Source organism: Anastrepha ludens, chromosome 4, assembly GCF_028408465.1.
Source record: "Anastrepha ludens isolate Willacy chromosome 4, idAnaLude1.1, whole genome shotgun sequence".
Taxonomy (NCBI): Eukaryota; Metazoa; Arthropoda; class Insecta; order Diptera; family Tephritidae; genus Anastrepha; species Anastrepha ludens.
Window position 1 is genome coordinate 32,965,109 of NC_071500.1, and position 16,973 is coordinate 32,982,081.

Below are 16,973 nucleotides of genomic sequence, written 5' to 3' on the forward strand. Positions count from 1 at the left end.
TAGTCCGCAATTTCATATTTATTGTGATTATTATTTGAGTTGGCCGAACCCTTAAGTCCGCGCAAGTAATACCTTTGATATCGTGGTTCACCCGCATAATGCATCAGAGTCAAAATTTTTTTCGCATTTATAGGTTTGTTTTCGTGGTCCTTGAGCTCCCGCACCACTCTGCTGAGCGTTGCTCGCATAGAAGGTCTACCCATAACAAATAAATCATTTACAGTTTGTCGGCGTTGCGTATGCAATCTGCGTTTTTTCTGTACATGCAGAGGAAGCGCTGTCTTCCCAATTCCACTGTTCAGTGTCGGCGGCTTAGTCACAGGAAAGCACATGGCGGCATAAACGGCGAAGGACGGAGTCGTTACTTCTTGAATGGCATTGGCAGGCTCAATTGTTGCAGTTTCATTACCTTGAGTTGTGTTCTTAGGCGGTAATATGAAAGACAAAACTGTTGGATACCCCCGGTTTATCACTTCTGGTGTACCATTAACTGGAGGTTGCGTTATCGGGGATGGAGCACTTTGGGGTGCCTGTGTTGTATTCTCATGTGTGCCGTTGGAAGAAGGTGCAAGAGTCACATTTTTGTACGCCTCTGTTACTGCTGCTTGTGTGTCATTCGTGCGCTCTGTTACCGGAAAACACATGGTTTGATAAACTAAAGGTGCACTTGGATCTGTGACAGGTGTTTGATTCGTAGTCGTATTATCGGTTTGTTCTGCTGAGTTATTTAAAGGTGTCTGATACGAAGTTTCTTCTACTTCTTCTTCGTCAGGTGCACATGTTGTTGTACTTTTGTTGATTTGCTCGATCTTATTTTCCATTTGTTTAGTAAAAGTTGGCTCGAGTATAATAAATTTGAAAGGCGACATTTGGGAGGCACTACCTTTGTCTTCCACTTTTTCTTTTTCGATCCCACCTTTTGTTTTTGTTTGTTCAGGCGCATTTGCTGCGGTCGCAGCTTCTTCCTCATCTTCCTCTACACATTCTTCATCTTCTTCATCCGCTTCTTGTATAGCTTCAGTCGTGGTCTCTGCTATTTTCTCCGTCGACTTTTCCGTTGACTTAAGCCCCATTGTACTTTCGGTCACTGATTGATTTCTATGCGCGCTCTCAGCTGTTTCTTTCTGGCCATTATAAGGTTTTGAAGTTTGATATGACTTTGAGTGTGGCTTCTCTATATTCGTTTCATATTCCCCATGCGGTTTTTCGCCAACGCATTTGCAACATCCATGCACTTTATAACTAACAGTACTTATTTCAATAGCAGTTTTATGAGTTGCTTCTTCAGTACCAACGCCGTGTTTTCTCGTAATCATTTCCTCCTCACGATTTTCGTTCGCATGCTGGCTTTTTGTTCTGCACCCCTTATGGGTAACGCCTTCATCATTCATGCCATATTTTTGCGTAATAATTTCTTTTTCATGGTTTTCGTTTACGCGCTGGTTATTCTTAAGAGTAGCCTCTTCAATATTCATGTCATGTTTTCGGGTGATCACTTCTTCTTCATGTTTTTGGTTTGTATATTGGTTTTTCATTGCGTAACATTTCTGAGTAACATCTTCAACATCCATGTTTTGTTTTCTGGTGTGCTGGTCACTCTTGCAGGTAACCTCTTTGTCATCTATATTATTTTTTCTGGTGATCATTTCCTCTTCGCTATTTTCGTCCCCATGTTGTGATTTTGCTTTATTAGTCTCGCGGGTAACATCTTCAATATATGTGCCCTTTTTTCTTGTAATCGTTTCCTCCTCACGGTTTTCATTTTCATACTCATGGCTCTCGTGAGTAACCTCCTCAATATCTATACTGTATTTATCGGTGACCATTTCCTCTTCGCAGCTTTCCTTTCCGTGCTGTATTTTCGCTTTACTACTCTCGTGAGTAACATCTTCACAATCCGTGCCTTGTTTTGCTGTAACCTTTTCTTCCTCCCGATTTTCATTTGCATGCTGATGACTCTTGTGAGTAACCTTTTCAATATCCAAACTGTGTTTTTCAGTGACTCTTTCGCTTTCAGAATTTTCGTGTGGGTTCGCCTGGTAGTTTTTCGTTTTATAACACTTTTGAGTATCCTCTTCAATGTCCGTGCTTTGTTTTTCTGTAACCTTTTCTACCTCCCCGTTTTCATTTGCATGCTGATGACTCTTGTGGGTAACCTTTTCAATATCCAAACTGTGTTTTTCAGTGACTCTTTCGCTTTCAGGGATTTCGTGTTGGTTCGTCTGATAGTTCTTCGTTTTATAACACTTTTGAGTATCCTCTTCAATATCTGTGTCGTGTTTTCTTGTAACCATTTCCTCCTCACCGTTCTCCTTTGGGTGCTGATGACTATTGTGGGTAACCCCTTCCATATCCAAACTATGTTTTGTGGTAACCGTTTCCTCTTCACGATTATGTCCTCTGGTTATGGTTTCGAAATTTGGACGATGATATTGCAAGCGACTCGTCGTGGCAGTTACAGATACGGGCTCGGGAGTTGCGGTGTGGGTTACAGTACACATATCTGGTGATGGCAATGTAAAGTCTTCTGCATGCAATGTCCGTGGCGTTGCAATGGGATGACTACCGAGATCGCCGAACAATAGCCCATTGCCACCGGAATTGTTAATTTTGCTATTACAATCTGATTCGACCTTCTTCTGCTTAGCTGCCTTCATGGCGTTTACCAACATTCTGCCTTTCAATTTGAGCCATCCCTGGATGTATTCATGATTCATACTTGCCCTTCGTGCAACATTTCGTTTTACGTAGCGAGCATTTAATATAATTATTCTTGCAATAAAAATAATAAAAATAAAGGAAACAGCTTTTGAAAAATACATTTTAGAAGTTTATACATGCATGAATGTATTTACACAATATGTACATCAGTGTGTGTAAATGTAAAGACAGTATTCATTGTTTTTGACAAACTAGAGAAGAATATACGAAAGCTCAAATAAAAGTTTTTTTTTAGAAATTTTTTGGGAACAGAATTTAAAATCGATAAGTGTATAGAATTGCTTCACAGAATTATCACCTTAAAGATTATAGCATAAGCAGGTGCACAAAAAATATGCATCACATTTACAGTATTTCACATCACCAGCCGTGACCATTAAATATTTGCAATAGGGAATAAGTGGTTTAATGTCGCACGCCTTGGGAAAAAGGTGTGAACTCCCTAAAACTTGCAAACTATACCTCTGGAGGCTTATAGTTTTTAAGTAATTTGACTTTAAAGTTGATTGCAAAAAGTTAGCGCTTCCAGACACCTGAAAAGAACAAAGTATGTAAATTACTTTGCATTTTTATGTCACCTAAACGGCTTATCAGTTTATTGGCGAAGAAATCATGCAGTGATACACCTTGTCTTCTCAGATTGTGAGCGGCGGTGTGTCATCTTGCTGAAACAATGTGTGTGTATTGAAGGACGGATGTTCTCTCACCATTGGCAGAAAATAATCGGTCAGCATGCGCCGATAAGAGACACCGAGCACAAGAATCACTTGTCCTTGATGATTTAAAAAAAAAAAAGGTCCAATTATGCCACTGCTTGGCAATGCACACCAAACCGTCAAGTTGGGACTGTAAAGTGGCTGTTGCTATTCTAAAGGGTGATTTTTTTAGAGTTTTTCAAAAAAAACACACGTAAAATTCAGAAAAATGCATGAAATTTATATTTAAATCGATAGTACAGTCCATATAATTTAATGTTTGAAGATTATTTCATGCAAATCTTGACCGCGACTGCGCTTCAAATGATCCATCCGCTTAGTCCAATTTTGGCATACTCTTTCCAATGTTTCGGCCGGTATCTCACATATAAATGCTTTAATGTTGTCTTCCAATGCGTTAATTGAACCAGGCTTGTCTGAACACAATTTTTCGATAAAAAAGTGGATCTTAAACTTTCTTAACAGAGCACGCATTTTTATAATAAAATTCAATGATTTGCAAGCGTTGTTCGTTTGTAAGACGATTCATGGTTAAATTATAGACCAAACTGAAGATGTTTGACAGTGAAACAAAACACGAAACGTGCGACAGCTGTTTAAACCAACTGTTTAAAAAGATAATAACTAAAAAATCACCCGTTAGTAGTGCATGGTGGTCAATAACCGCAATTTTGGTTATTTACGAAATCGCTCCAATTGTTTCACAGAAAATTTTACGCAAATTGCAATCGTTAGGCTTAAGCGCCTGCAAGATTTGAATTGTGGAAGGGTGAAGTCTAAGCTGCTTCCTCAATATTGCATGCACAATAGTTTTTGGAGTCCCCAGCACAGCCACTCTCTTGTGCACGAACTAATGCGGATTATCGTACCGTGGGCTGTTTGCCACCACACTTGTTTGTCCGTAACCTTCAGGCCATGAATGAATGAAATCTTGACTTGGGACATCATGTAAATGCACGAATAACGAAGCTAATGCGGTTCCCTTCCGCTAATACGTTCAGCCGTTAGGGAGATACTTTACTTTTAAAACGTAATTCTTCCACCGAACACCCTCTACATGTGTAATATGGAGGCACGATAACCCCCATACCCATAATTAGCACTAAATTGAAATACTTCATTTGTGTTCGCATTTTTACTTTCAATTGAAAGCTTCTGGCGTTAGTTCCAATAAATTGTTACAATATTTAGTCCAAATAACCCTATTGATTATGGTTTGAACGAACCATACTTTAACAGGTTATTTAGTACTACAATTCCAGCTAAATGTGAGTGGGTTGACAATATACCTGTTATGAAAGAAAAACTGCTTACGGTTCTTTATATATATAATTGGCGCGTACACCCTTTTTGGATGTTTGGCCGAGATCCTCTTCCTATTTGTAGTGTGCGTCTTAACGTTGTTCCACAAATGGAGGGACCTACAGTTTCAAGCCGACTCCGAACGGCAGATATTTTTATGAGGAGCTTTTTCAAGGCAGAAATACACTCGGAGGTTTGCCATTGCCTGCCGAGGGGCGACCGCTATTAGAAAAAACTTTTTCTTAATTTTGGTGTTTCACCGAGATTCGAACCGACGTTCTCTCTGTGAATTCCGAATGGTAGTCACGCACCAGCCCATTCGGCTACGGCGGCCACGGCCACCTTACGGTTCTTTACTGATGGTTCAAAGCTTGACGATAAAGTTGGTTTTTGTGCCTACTGTAAGAAGCCAATAGTAATCGTTTCGTCTTCCTAACCACTGTAGCGTATTTCAGGATGAAATTCTAGACATTAATGAGATAGCGGTCTGGTTGGGCAAAAATGTGACTACCTTCAGAGAAATCTATATGTAGGTCTCTTGGTGGGGTTGTCACTAATTCCATCATTGCTCGGGCATCTCTGAACGAAATGGTGGGTGCCAGCGGATAGCGGCATACCAGGGAATTGTAAAACAGAAAAATCAGCGAGAGAGGGCACTACCACTCTTCTTCCTCTTGATATGGAGATTATAAGTATACCCAGATCAACCTATAAATTGCGTGCTGCAAGTAGTATTGTCACCTCAGCCAACACGAGATGGGTTGATAGTCCGACATGTAGTACTACTAAAAGAATTTGGACAAAATGGGACGCCAGTCGCTCAAAAGCGCTACTTAATCGGTCAAGGAAAAACATTTCTATGTTAGTTGATTTTATCACAGGCCACTGTCTCATAGGCCAAAATTGCTCAAAGATTGCCTCATTTCAACTATTGCAGAAGTTGCAAGAACAAGGAGGAGGAAAAGTCAATGAGACATATTCTCTGTTACTGTCCCGCGTGGCATTCCACTAGGTTTAGATACTTTGGCTCACCGTTTCTAAATGAAATGACTTTAGGGATATAAGAGTCAGCCAGATCAATGGGTTTGCCGAGGAGTAGCAGATAAACAACAACTGTGGTATCACAGCGAATCGGCAACGGTCTAAGTGAGTTGGTTTAGTGACTGCCACTTCTATGTTACCTACCACCCTACCTTTGTTATTAATCTCTCAAAGTTTTATAATTAAAAAATTAAAATAAAAAAAACCTTTTTCAAAGTACATTTTATTTACGCATAATTTCGCTATTAGTAACACTTTTAGTACTAGAAATACAGTAATACCGGGATTAGTAATAGAACAATAACTTAGAAAAAAATTAATTGTTATAACGATATCCCGAAGTCTTAGAATCAAAAGAAAAACAAAATAGCATCCCTAATATGAGATCATTTCTCTCTAGTATCCGCATAATTAAGAAGGACGGGGAATTGGTACCTGCATAATTACTAATGGGCCCCTTAGTAAGTAGATTAGATTCTTCCAAGTAGTAGGATCCCAACCGAGCTATATATGGACTAGACTAGGAGGTTTGAACGCTCAATAAATGAAGACTAGCACAAAATGGTAATGAATCACTGCACCCATTTCATATTCACTCTTCACTAAACAACTCCCTACTCGTCACGGTGAAGGGTACTGTGGCAATGTTGAAAGTGCCCTCAACACTTAACCTCTTATCTTGGCATCCTCTAACCAGGAGTCAGCCCATAATCTCCCATTAATTCCAATTGTACTTGCATATCTGAGACAGCATGCGCTTCGAAGTGCCTCGTATGTACGTTAGTACGCTTTCGATGTCTTTTTCCTCGGCTTATCTGTTTGTCCGTTATTGGCCAATTGTCAATAGTCGCGTGGATCAATACTTACTGTAAACTTTGAACGGTCCCCATTGTTGATTCGCAGTTAATTGCTCTTGTTGCTGATGGATTTGCTGTTGTTGTTGTGGTGTTTGCTTTTGCAGCACTGATGACTTCGGCTGCTGCTGCTGTTGTTGTGACTGATGGATGTTGGGTAGCGATAATGTCAACGGTTGCATGGCACCACCCCCCACATACTGTGATTGTTGTTGCTGCTGCTGTTGCTGCGCTGTCTGACCATTTGCCATGCTACCGTAATTCGTGGCTGTTGTTGACATTTGCTCGTTACCCCCAACGCTTGCTGTGGTACCACCATTCAACAACGATGTTTGATTAGCGGCAGCAATTATTGCTGTGGCGGCACTTTGCACGGACGACGATTTCAATTGTAAACCACCAGACGGCGTCAATGTGTATTGGCCGACCGCCGCCGCTGCTGCCGCCGCCGCCGCTTGTTGCTGCTGTTTAATTTGCTGTTGTTGCAAAAATACGCCGAGATTGTGATGGGCTGTAGTTGTAGCGGCGCCATTACCCCCGCCAGCAGCACCATTGCATGTGGCCGCAGCTGCGGCTGCTGCGGCGGCTGCTGCTGCCGCACTATTAGCATTTCCCAACAAACTGTGCTGATGTTGATGTTGGTGTAGCAGCAACTGTTGCTGTGGCAATAAATTGGCCGTCATGGCGGCCATAGCGACAGCAGCCACCTGCTGTTGGTGCTGTTGCTGTTGTTGTTGATGGTGTTGTGCCTGTTGCTGTTGCACTTGTTGTTGTTGTGCATGATGCGAATGATGCGGATGCGGCAACAAGTGAGAAGTTTGCTGTTGCTGCTGCTGCTGCTGCTGTTGTTGCTGATGCAATTGTTGTTGTTGTTGGGCAAGTGCTGCAGCAGCGACGGCAGCATTTATGTTGCTGCTATTCACAGCATCGCTGAGTAAACGCGACGTGGATGTCATTAGACGTTTGCGCTTCTTCGGACGGACGCCGGATGAGCGAAGCAGCGTCGATGAGCAGTAACTGTCATAGAAGTAGTCCCTGTGTGAAAGAAAGGAAGAGAGATAGAGAGAAAAGTGCAAAATAAGCATCCAAATGGTACGAAAGTGGCTTAATTAAATTGTCAACAGTGGTCAATGGTGCAACAGAGACATCAAATAAGAATTGAGTGAGCCAACAAAATGGGCATAGGGACCAATATTGACAAGGCAAATACAGCACGTTTCAAATCATTTTGGTTTTTCCACAAATCTCAAACATGGCGTTTAAAAGAAATACTTAAAAAATGCTTGTATGTGCTGTGCCCCAATTGCCATATTGCTCACGAGGTCATTTTAAATGGAACTTTCCTGCAACATACCGTAAATGTGTCTACTTCTGCATATTTGCATTGCGACTGCCAGTTCAATCTGAAGCAAAAAAAAAGGAAACACGCAAAAAATATTGCTAGCCTCAGCGTTGATATTTAGTGTCAATATTTAATTTGAACAGTGGCTTCAAAGAGTCAGCTTTCACTTATGATCTGCAAAGAAAATCAATTTCTTCCCTTAAAAAAAATATTAATTATTCACTTCTTGTTTCGGTTTGGTTTGAATTTTATTACTTTATTCCAGTTAAAAAGAGAGTTTAATGATATTTATCAAAAATTCATATATGTATTTAAAAAACCAAAAACAAAACAATTATGCGAAAAAATAGTAGCGTCATGAATCTAATTACAATAATTGTAATATAGTTTATCGACTGAAATTCATATTTACTTTTATTTTCGTTATTACTTTATATGCAGTTATGCACATAAATGAAATATGCAGTTTTGAAAAAAATACCTGCACATTTTTGTTTGAATCATTTAAAGCAATATCTTTTATTCAAATAAGAAATAGAATTCAATAAATTAAAAAATTATAAATTTCTCCCCTTGAGCGGACACCTCTCTTAGGCAAACAAAAATTGACTGACGGTGAGTGTCCGCCCTAGGGAATCTTCACTGTATATTTTTAGAAGTAGCAACTAAAAATTAAAGAAGCAAAAGAAAAGTAGTCTGAAGTGGTAAAAATGTTGCGGTAATAAAGTTTTTCAACTGCTGTATATTGTGTTTACGAGGTGGGTTCAATAAGTACCCGTGTTAGAAATGAAGACACCATTTTATCAAAAACGATTTTTTTTTATCTTTCAATATAGTCCCCCTTTAGAAAGATATACTTCTGCCAACGCACTGGGCATGTTTTTAGCCCCTCCAAAAAATAGAATTTGTCGAACTCTCCAAAATACGTCTCTGTACCGGCATTGACTTCCTCGTTTGTACTAATTTCTGTCCCGCGAGTCATTTTTTCATGTTAGCGAACAAGAAAAAATCGCAAGGAGCTGTATCGGGTGAATACGGGGACTGCGGCATTCACCAGGAGAAATCCATTGTTTTAATTGTTGCTTAGTTTAAGGTATGAAACGATGAGTCCAGTTTTCATCAACGGCGACAACTCGATGCATAATTCCTCCGGATCTCGCTTAAATTACCTTAAACACTGCTTCAAAGTCAGCAGTCGCATCCGCTTGTTGTCCACTGTGAGCACCCATCAAGCCGATAATTTTTTCATCGCCAACTTATCATGTAAAATATTAATTGCCGCTACGGTCGACACACCTCGTCAATCAGCGAGCATAATGTCGTGGACTTTTTGAATGATTTCCTCGGTAACCGCGTCTGCCGGGCGTCCTGGTCGTTCCTCATCACAAATGGATGTTCGCCCACGTTCAAGTTCGTTGAACCTGTATATAACTGTGGTCATAGATGGCGAAGCAGCCCCATTGACAGCATCCAACTTTGCTTTTATCTAATCGCATTTTTCCCATACAAAAACAAAAAGCGAACTACCATTTCGAATCCATTCTTAGCGAAAATCACGAAACACGTCTTACTCGTATAGCAGCCAAATGCATACTAACTTATCAATCACTTTGAAATTTGTTTTGCCGTCATTTGATAGATGGCAGCACGCGATGCTTACACCAACTGTGCTCAGGAAGACCCTCTGTCATCAAACACGGATTCTTATTGAACGCCCTCGTATAATTGCCCAATAAAATATGGAATGTGGCATACACAATTTTATAATTTTTTATTGCCGAAAAATAGAAATTATTTCATGGCACTGATATGAACGCAGACTTTATAAAGCCACTGTACAAGTAGGCATGTATCGACAGCAAATTTCTATGTGCGCTTCAGCTACCGCAACCGCTTATTAATCTCAAAAGACAGCAAAAGCAAAAAAAATTGACTCATACCCAAATCCCTTCACGAACATTTTAACCCGCTCACTAGCTATTTCACCGATTGACATAAGAGCAAACACATAAATTTAAGTCTGCTTCAACCCGCCCTCTACAGTAGCGAACTCCTTAAACTCTAGGTCAACATGTTGCACATTTTTGAAGTGATTTTTCCATTCACACCCAATTTCTCAATCCATTGACTGCCGCCACTCAACCTCACTCAATTTGCGGTTGTTTATATGGATCGTTTTGTGTTTTGACCTTTCTGGCTGCTTTTATGGTTACACGGTGGTTGGGCAACATAATTTTCGGTGGGCTGTATTGTGACAGAATCGAATTCAAGCTGTGCTGCATTTGTGGTGCGGCAACAATTTATGATCTAAATGTATATGTACATACCTATGTATGTGAGTGCATGACTGAACCAATTTGTGGTTTAAAGCTTTTGCTCATTTGCGTTTAATGATATTCAATCAAGGTGAAACTCGTACTGATGTTCGCTGGATAGTTCCACTTCTTTATACGCCCACATGCATGTAAACTAGTATATGTATGTGTGTAAGATTATGAATGAATGAACATCAGTTTATGATTCCGCTTATTAATTTGTATTTGACCAGTCGTAAAGGTTTCTATTGAAAACGATAACTGACAGAACGACATTTTCAGTATCAAGGCTCAAAGGATATTGCCGCAACTTTAAACCTCGAATCTTATATTTTCCATTAATTGGGTAAGCCAGTGGCTGCTTTCAATCAAAACCAGGAAATACCAGGAGGGGTCTGTGGTACTTATTGTAATGCATTCGAGACAAACATTTCACGCCACTGTGTATCACATTTTGACTAAGTCTAAGGTCTTCCAAAGCTAATTTCAAGATTTGTGCCACACAAGCTTACAGACGACAATGACACGCCATTTCCTCCGCCAAGAGTTGTGCGTGAATTTCTGACAAAAAGGCAAATTATTTCGTTTCATCACACCACATTTCGACTTATTCGCGAATATTCAAAGTTGAGTAAAAATGAACTTTAAGCGCCATTTTTTTCTCTGAAAAAATAAATAAAAAAATACACTTAAATTAAATATCTTTAGCATTTAAAAAAGGTATTTTATTGAAGCAACTTGGTAAAAAACAATCACGAAGAAATGGAAATTCACTTGACACTTCGCAACTTTATGCGTTCTCCTGCGCACAAAGGCCGAGTGTCGAAAACCGTTGAAAACTGCGCGACAATTGAATGTCAAAGTGAGGCGCATATAAGCCCAGAAGGAAAAATGCCAGATCGGGTTGTTAATATCCTTCAATGGCATTTATGTTAACCCACTTTCTCTTGCAAGAAATGGAGAAACCAAGTGGTTTATGCCAGTCACAAATTTAGGATTTTCAGAAGTTTCTTCAGTAGCAGAAATAAACTCGGAGGTTGCCTGCTGAACGGCGTCGGCAGTTAGAGAAAACTTTCGATGTAGGTCCTGAATAAGATTCGTCGTTCAAATAGCCGTAATCGACTTGTCCTTTGAAGGCGACTAAATTTTTCACCTAGTCGAAAGAGCGACTGCTCAATTATGCAGGTTTAAAAATAGATTATAGTCTAAGGTTAGGTTAGGTTAGGTTAGCCTGATTGGCAATAAGCCACGCATAGACCTTTAGGTCCCTAGCGATACCAGATGGAGACCGACCTCTATAAACACCCAAAGTAGACATCATGTAGGATGTCAGCGCTTTTGGCGAATCTAAGTACGGCTGGGAGCTCTGCTTTTGAGACATCTTCTAGACCCTCAAACAGTGGGGCTCTCAGGCATCTTAGTCGCGTTTTTAATAATGCCTCCTCAACATCCTCTCTGCATTTTCTGCATTTGCCCGTGTTAGCAATCCCTATCTCGTACGCATGTGCAGCCAATATATTGTGACCTGTTGGCATACCTATGATAGTTCTGCATTCCTTTCGCGAGAGCGTAAGTACGAATTGAGTTAGTTTTTTGTCGTTAGTTCTACACATGACTTTTGCTGTTTTGCATGTGGTCAGGTTAGTCAACCAAGTTTCCACTTGCCTTTTCATGTGGTCGTCCATTTCGTTATATATTGTGTTTAGCGGTTTTGGTATGTCGTTCTCATGTTCAAATGGTAGTCTCACAGCACTTTTTGCTATCTCATCTACTATTTCGTTCCCCATAATGCCTTTGTGACTTTGGTACCCAGTAGATATTATAGTCTAAAAAATCATCAAATTAATAAATGGCAGCTCTTATGTGATGACTTCATACATCTTAAGCTGCTTCTATCTTATCTATTATAAAGGGTGACCAATTTAAAGGTATTTTGGTGCGTGAATGATAACGCTGTTTTTATTTACTTAAATATATTGTACACGAATAAATGAATAAAGTTTTAATTTATAGCAGGAGCGCTTGCGGAATTTCGTTGTTGTCAGCTTGACACGTGAAGACAGAAAAGGGCAGAATATGTGGCCGACTCACACGACCGGAAGTAAAAACGAACAGCTGACGTTCACAGTGAGAAAGAGAAAATAGCAATTATTGGGAGTTGCCACAAGACTCCCCCGCTAATTACACAATCGAGCAGGAAGTTTGATTCGACGACCCGATCTTGTAGTTTTGATTGGCTGTGTTTCGATTACAATCGGTTTAGAATTTGCTGATCGATTGTCTGAGTCGTCGACTAAGTTCTCAACAAACGCTGGTTTAAGACGATCAATTGATACAATTTTATGTTCGCCGTTGATGTCTAATTTAAAGTGTTTAGCTCCGTGTTCTAAAACTTTAAATGGGCCGTTGTAGGGTGCTTGTAATGGTGTTTTGTGACCGCCAATTCGAACGAAAACAAACCTTGCTTCCGGCAGCTCTGGGTGTATGAAAACTGACGGCGAATCATGAAAAGATGTCTCATGAGGCTTTACTTTTTTTAACGATTGTTTGAATGAAGTGATGAAGTCATTGTCGCTCGTTCTTATGATAGGATCGTTGAAAAATTGCCCTGGCAATGTGAGTGTTTTCCCTAAAACAAGTTCGGCTGGAGATGCATTGAGATCGTCCTTGACAACTGAGCGTAACCCTAGTAAAATAAGAGGTAATTCAGTGACCCAATCGCAGTCTGTTAACTTTGCTTTTAACGCAGCTTTCAGCGAACGGTGCCATCGTTCAATTATTCCATTAGCTTTTGGATTGTAAGGTGTCGTTCTGAGATGCTTCACTCCGAGCGTCGAATTTAATTCCTTGAATAGAACGGATTCGAATTGACGACCTTGGTCCGTTGTAATGCGCTTAGGTACGCCAAAGCGAGAGATCCACCCTGATAACAAAGCGTTCGCAACCGTTTCGGCAGAAATGTTCGCGATGGGAAACGCCTCAGGCCAGCGGGTTGCTCTATCGATGCAAGTCAGTAAGTATGTAAAGCTTTTAGATTCGGGTAGTGGCCCCACAAGATCGATGTTGATGTGCTCAAAGCGATCACATCTGGTGTCGTAATGTTCGATAGGTGATCGTGTGTGGCGATGAACTTTGGCTTTCTGGCATGCAAGGCAATGACGCACAAACTGTTTGCAATCTCGTCGCATGTTGTCCCACACAAATCGTTGTTGAACTAGCTTCATTGTAGCTCGCGCCCCTGGGTGACTTAAGCTGTGGAGTTTGCCTATAATGAGATTTCGAAATTTGTTAGGAACAAAAGGGCGGATACGGTTACCAGAAATATCGCATGTTAGTTCCGTATTGGTGCCAGGAACTGTGATTCGACTAAGTTGAATACTCGTATTGTTGTCGTTGTTGCGCAGTGAGTTGAGATATTTGTCGTTTTGTTGTTCGACAGCCATTTCTTCAAAATTTATGTCTTTCAGTTCAATAGAGTCGATTCTTGACAGCATATCCGGAACTATGTTGTTCTTTCCTGGAACGTAGCGAATGGTAGTTGTGAATTCGCTGATGTAACTTAATTGCGCTGCACGACGTGGAATAATTTTTTCGCTGAATTTAGTGAATGCGAATGACAGTGGCTTGTGATCGCAGTAAACTTCAAAGTCGCGCCCGTCCAGTAAGTGCTCGAAATATTTTATTGAACGATAAATCGCCAGTAATTCCCTGTCGTACGTTGGATAGCGGGATTCGGTGTCACTGAGCCGTTTTGAAAAAAATCCAAGCGGTTTGCAAATATTATTTTCGACTTGATGGACAACCCCTCCAATAGCCGTTGAACTCGCGTCCGTTGCCAGAATTAGCTTAGCGTTTGGAGCTGGGTGAACCAATAATGAAGCATTTGCTAACTGCTTTTTGTATTGTTGGAATGCCTGTCTTGCATCGTCAGTCCACAATAAAGGTGTTTTATCGTTTTTTTTATTATTCTTAATTAAAACTTGTAACCGTTGTTGCGTTTCAGCGGCATTTCTAATAAAACGACGGTAGAAATTAATCGTTAACATGAAACGCTTTAACTCCTTCGCGACAGTCGGTTCGTTAAAAGACAATATTCGTTCCACCTTTTCAGGTAGCGGTTTAACACCTTCAGCTGTGACTTCATGACCCAAAAATGTTATTTTGCTAGCAGCAAATATGCATTTTTCAGCGTTAATCCTTAGTCCAAAATCACACAAGCGCTTGAACACGTTTCGAATATGTTCGACGTGCTGTTCATAAGATTCGGATGCGATAAAAATGTCGTCTATGTACGCGAAAGCAAAGTCAACTCCCCGTAACACTTCGTCAATTAATCGTTGAAACGTTTGTGACGCATTTCGCAGTCCGAATGACATAAAAACATACTCGAATAATCCGAATGGGGTGATGATGGCCGTTTTTGGAATGTGAGACTCTTCGATTGGGACTTGGTGATAAGCTTTTGTAAGTCGATGCGGCTAAAGATACGCTTTCCGTGCAGGATATTTGCAAAATCTTGGAGGTGAGGGATCGGATATTTATCCGGCTTTGTACGTGAATTCAACTGCCGATAGTCACCGCATGGACGCCAGTCTCCATTAGTTTTTGGTGTCATATGCAGCGGCGAAGCGTAGTTGGACTTTGAGGGTCTGCAGATACCAAGTCGGAGCAGTTCGTTGAACTCTTGTTTGGCAATCTTTAGTTTTTCTATTGATAATCGTCTTGCTTTTGCTGTGACCGGTGGTCCCGTGGTTTCAATGAAGTGCGTTACATTCGCCCGTTCTTTAACTCGCAACGAGGGTTTATCGCCAAGTAATTCTTTAAACTCGGATAAAAGAAACGAAAATTTGTTAGTCACATCGATGGTAGTTACCTGTGGTGAGATCGAAGTAACTACTTCACCTTTGGACGACACTGCAGTCAATGGATCGATTACCCGTTTACGTTTGATGTCTACAAGCAAACCATATTCGTTTAAAAAATCTGCACCGATTATTGATGTTGAGCAATCTGCTATGGTGAAATTCCATGGAAATTCGCGTCTCAACCCCAGGCTTACGCTCAGCAAACGTTTACCGTATGTTTGTATGGGCGACCCGTTAGCGGCGTAGTATAGTGCATACTCTTCTGTGTTGTTTTTGTTGTAGCTGCTGCGTATGAGTTCCTTCATACGGTGGGTTGGTTTCAGTATTGAGTGATCAGCACCTGAGTCGATTAGGAAGTTATGCTCCGATAGTATATCGTGTATAAACAGGCGCTTGGAAGACGTGCATGATGTCGGCGCCTGAGTTGACACCGCACGAATTAGTTTTTTAACTGTAAGTTGAATGAGCACGGTGAACGACACTTTTTGGCGCGATCTCCTAATTTTTGGTGGTACCAACACAAATCATTGTCGTCGTTTCTTCCTTTTCCATTTCGATTGTTACTGGAAGAACGGCCACGCTGTCGACGTGGTGTTGTTTCTCGACGTGTCGGACGGTTCTGAGTTTCGATTGCATTGAGTCGTGAGCATAATTTCTCCAATTCAATTTGTATTGCTTCCAGCGTCCTTTCCAACGGAGGAGCTTTTTCCGCGCTGGATATATACACTCTGTCGGAAACTTCCCACATTCGGTCGGCGATTTGGGCTAAATCGTCTAATCTGTCTTTTGATGCGGCCAGGACTGATCTCGTGGTTTGCGGCAATTTTTTTAACCACAAGTTCTTGATGAAGTCGTCTCCAACATCTTTGGAAGCGAGTGATTTTATTTTATGTAGTGCCTGAGAAGGCTTCATATCACCTAGCGGCTCGTTTGAAATTAACTTTTCAAATTTAATAGTCGCAGACTCGGAGAAAATTGAAATAAGTTGCTGCTTCAATTTTTCATACTTTTCATCGCAGAATGGCTCCAGAAGCAATCCCCTTACCTGTAATGCGACCTTGCTGGATAAATTTGCAACGGTATGTAAGTATTTTGACTTATTTGAGGTTATTTTCCGTGCCTCAAAATGAGATTCTACTATAACAAACCACAGTTCCGGATCGTTTTCGTAGAACTGATTGAATTTGATTTCCGCGATCGATGTAATTTGGCTTGCAGTGGATGGGTTGATCTGCTCTGCTGATTGTTGCGCGCTGGTAGCCAATGCCTCGCTTAGTTGAATTTTAAGCGCTTCAATCTCTTTTGAAAGCTCCTCATTGTTAGGCATCTTTTTTTGTCATTCACGACCAACTAACTTATTTTTGATTAAATGTTCTGATGCGGGGTCACCAATTTTGGTGCGTGAATGATAACGCTGTTTTTATTTACTTAAATATATTGTACACGAATAAATGAATAAAGTTTTAATTTATAGCAGGAGCGCTTGCGGAATTTCGTTGTTGTCAGCTTGACACGTGAAGACAGAAAAGGGCAGAATATGTGGCCGACTCACACGACCGGAAGTAAAAACGAACAGCTGACGTTCACAGTGAGAAAGAGAAAATAGCAATTATTGGGAGTTGCCACAGTATCGGATTTTAAATTGAGATAAAACAATGAAAATTCAAATTGATTGGGCACACTTGATTATTTTTGTGTTGAACCATTTATGAACCATTCAACCATTCATTCGATTTATTTTTTAAAGATACTCCCTTTCAAATGTTGGCCGCAACTGCGTCGTAATTCGGTCATTCGCGACAATGATTTTGAATGAC

General features: G+C 40.6%; 1 protein-coding gene across 2 annotated transcripts in view; it reads right to left on the reverse strand.

Annotated features, from left to right (window-relative positions):
- Window positions 1-16,973, reverse strand: part of LOC128861532 (putative mediator of RNA polymerase II transcription subunit 26) — a 273,455-nt gene that overhangs the window by 23,741 nt on the left and 232,741 nt on the right. For both annotated transcript variants that reach the window (XM_054099730.1, XM_054099731.1), the window contains exon 7: window positions 6,648-7,669. In XM_054099730.1, the coding sequence (XP_053955705.1) occupies window positions 6,648-7,669 (1,022 nt within the window). The remainder of the gene's footprint in view (window positions 1-6,647; window positions 7,670-16,973) is intronic.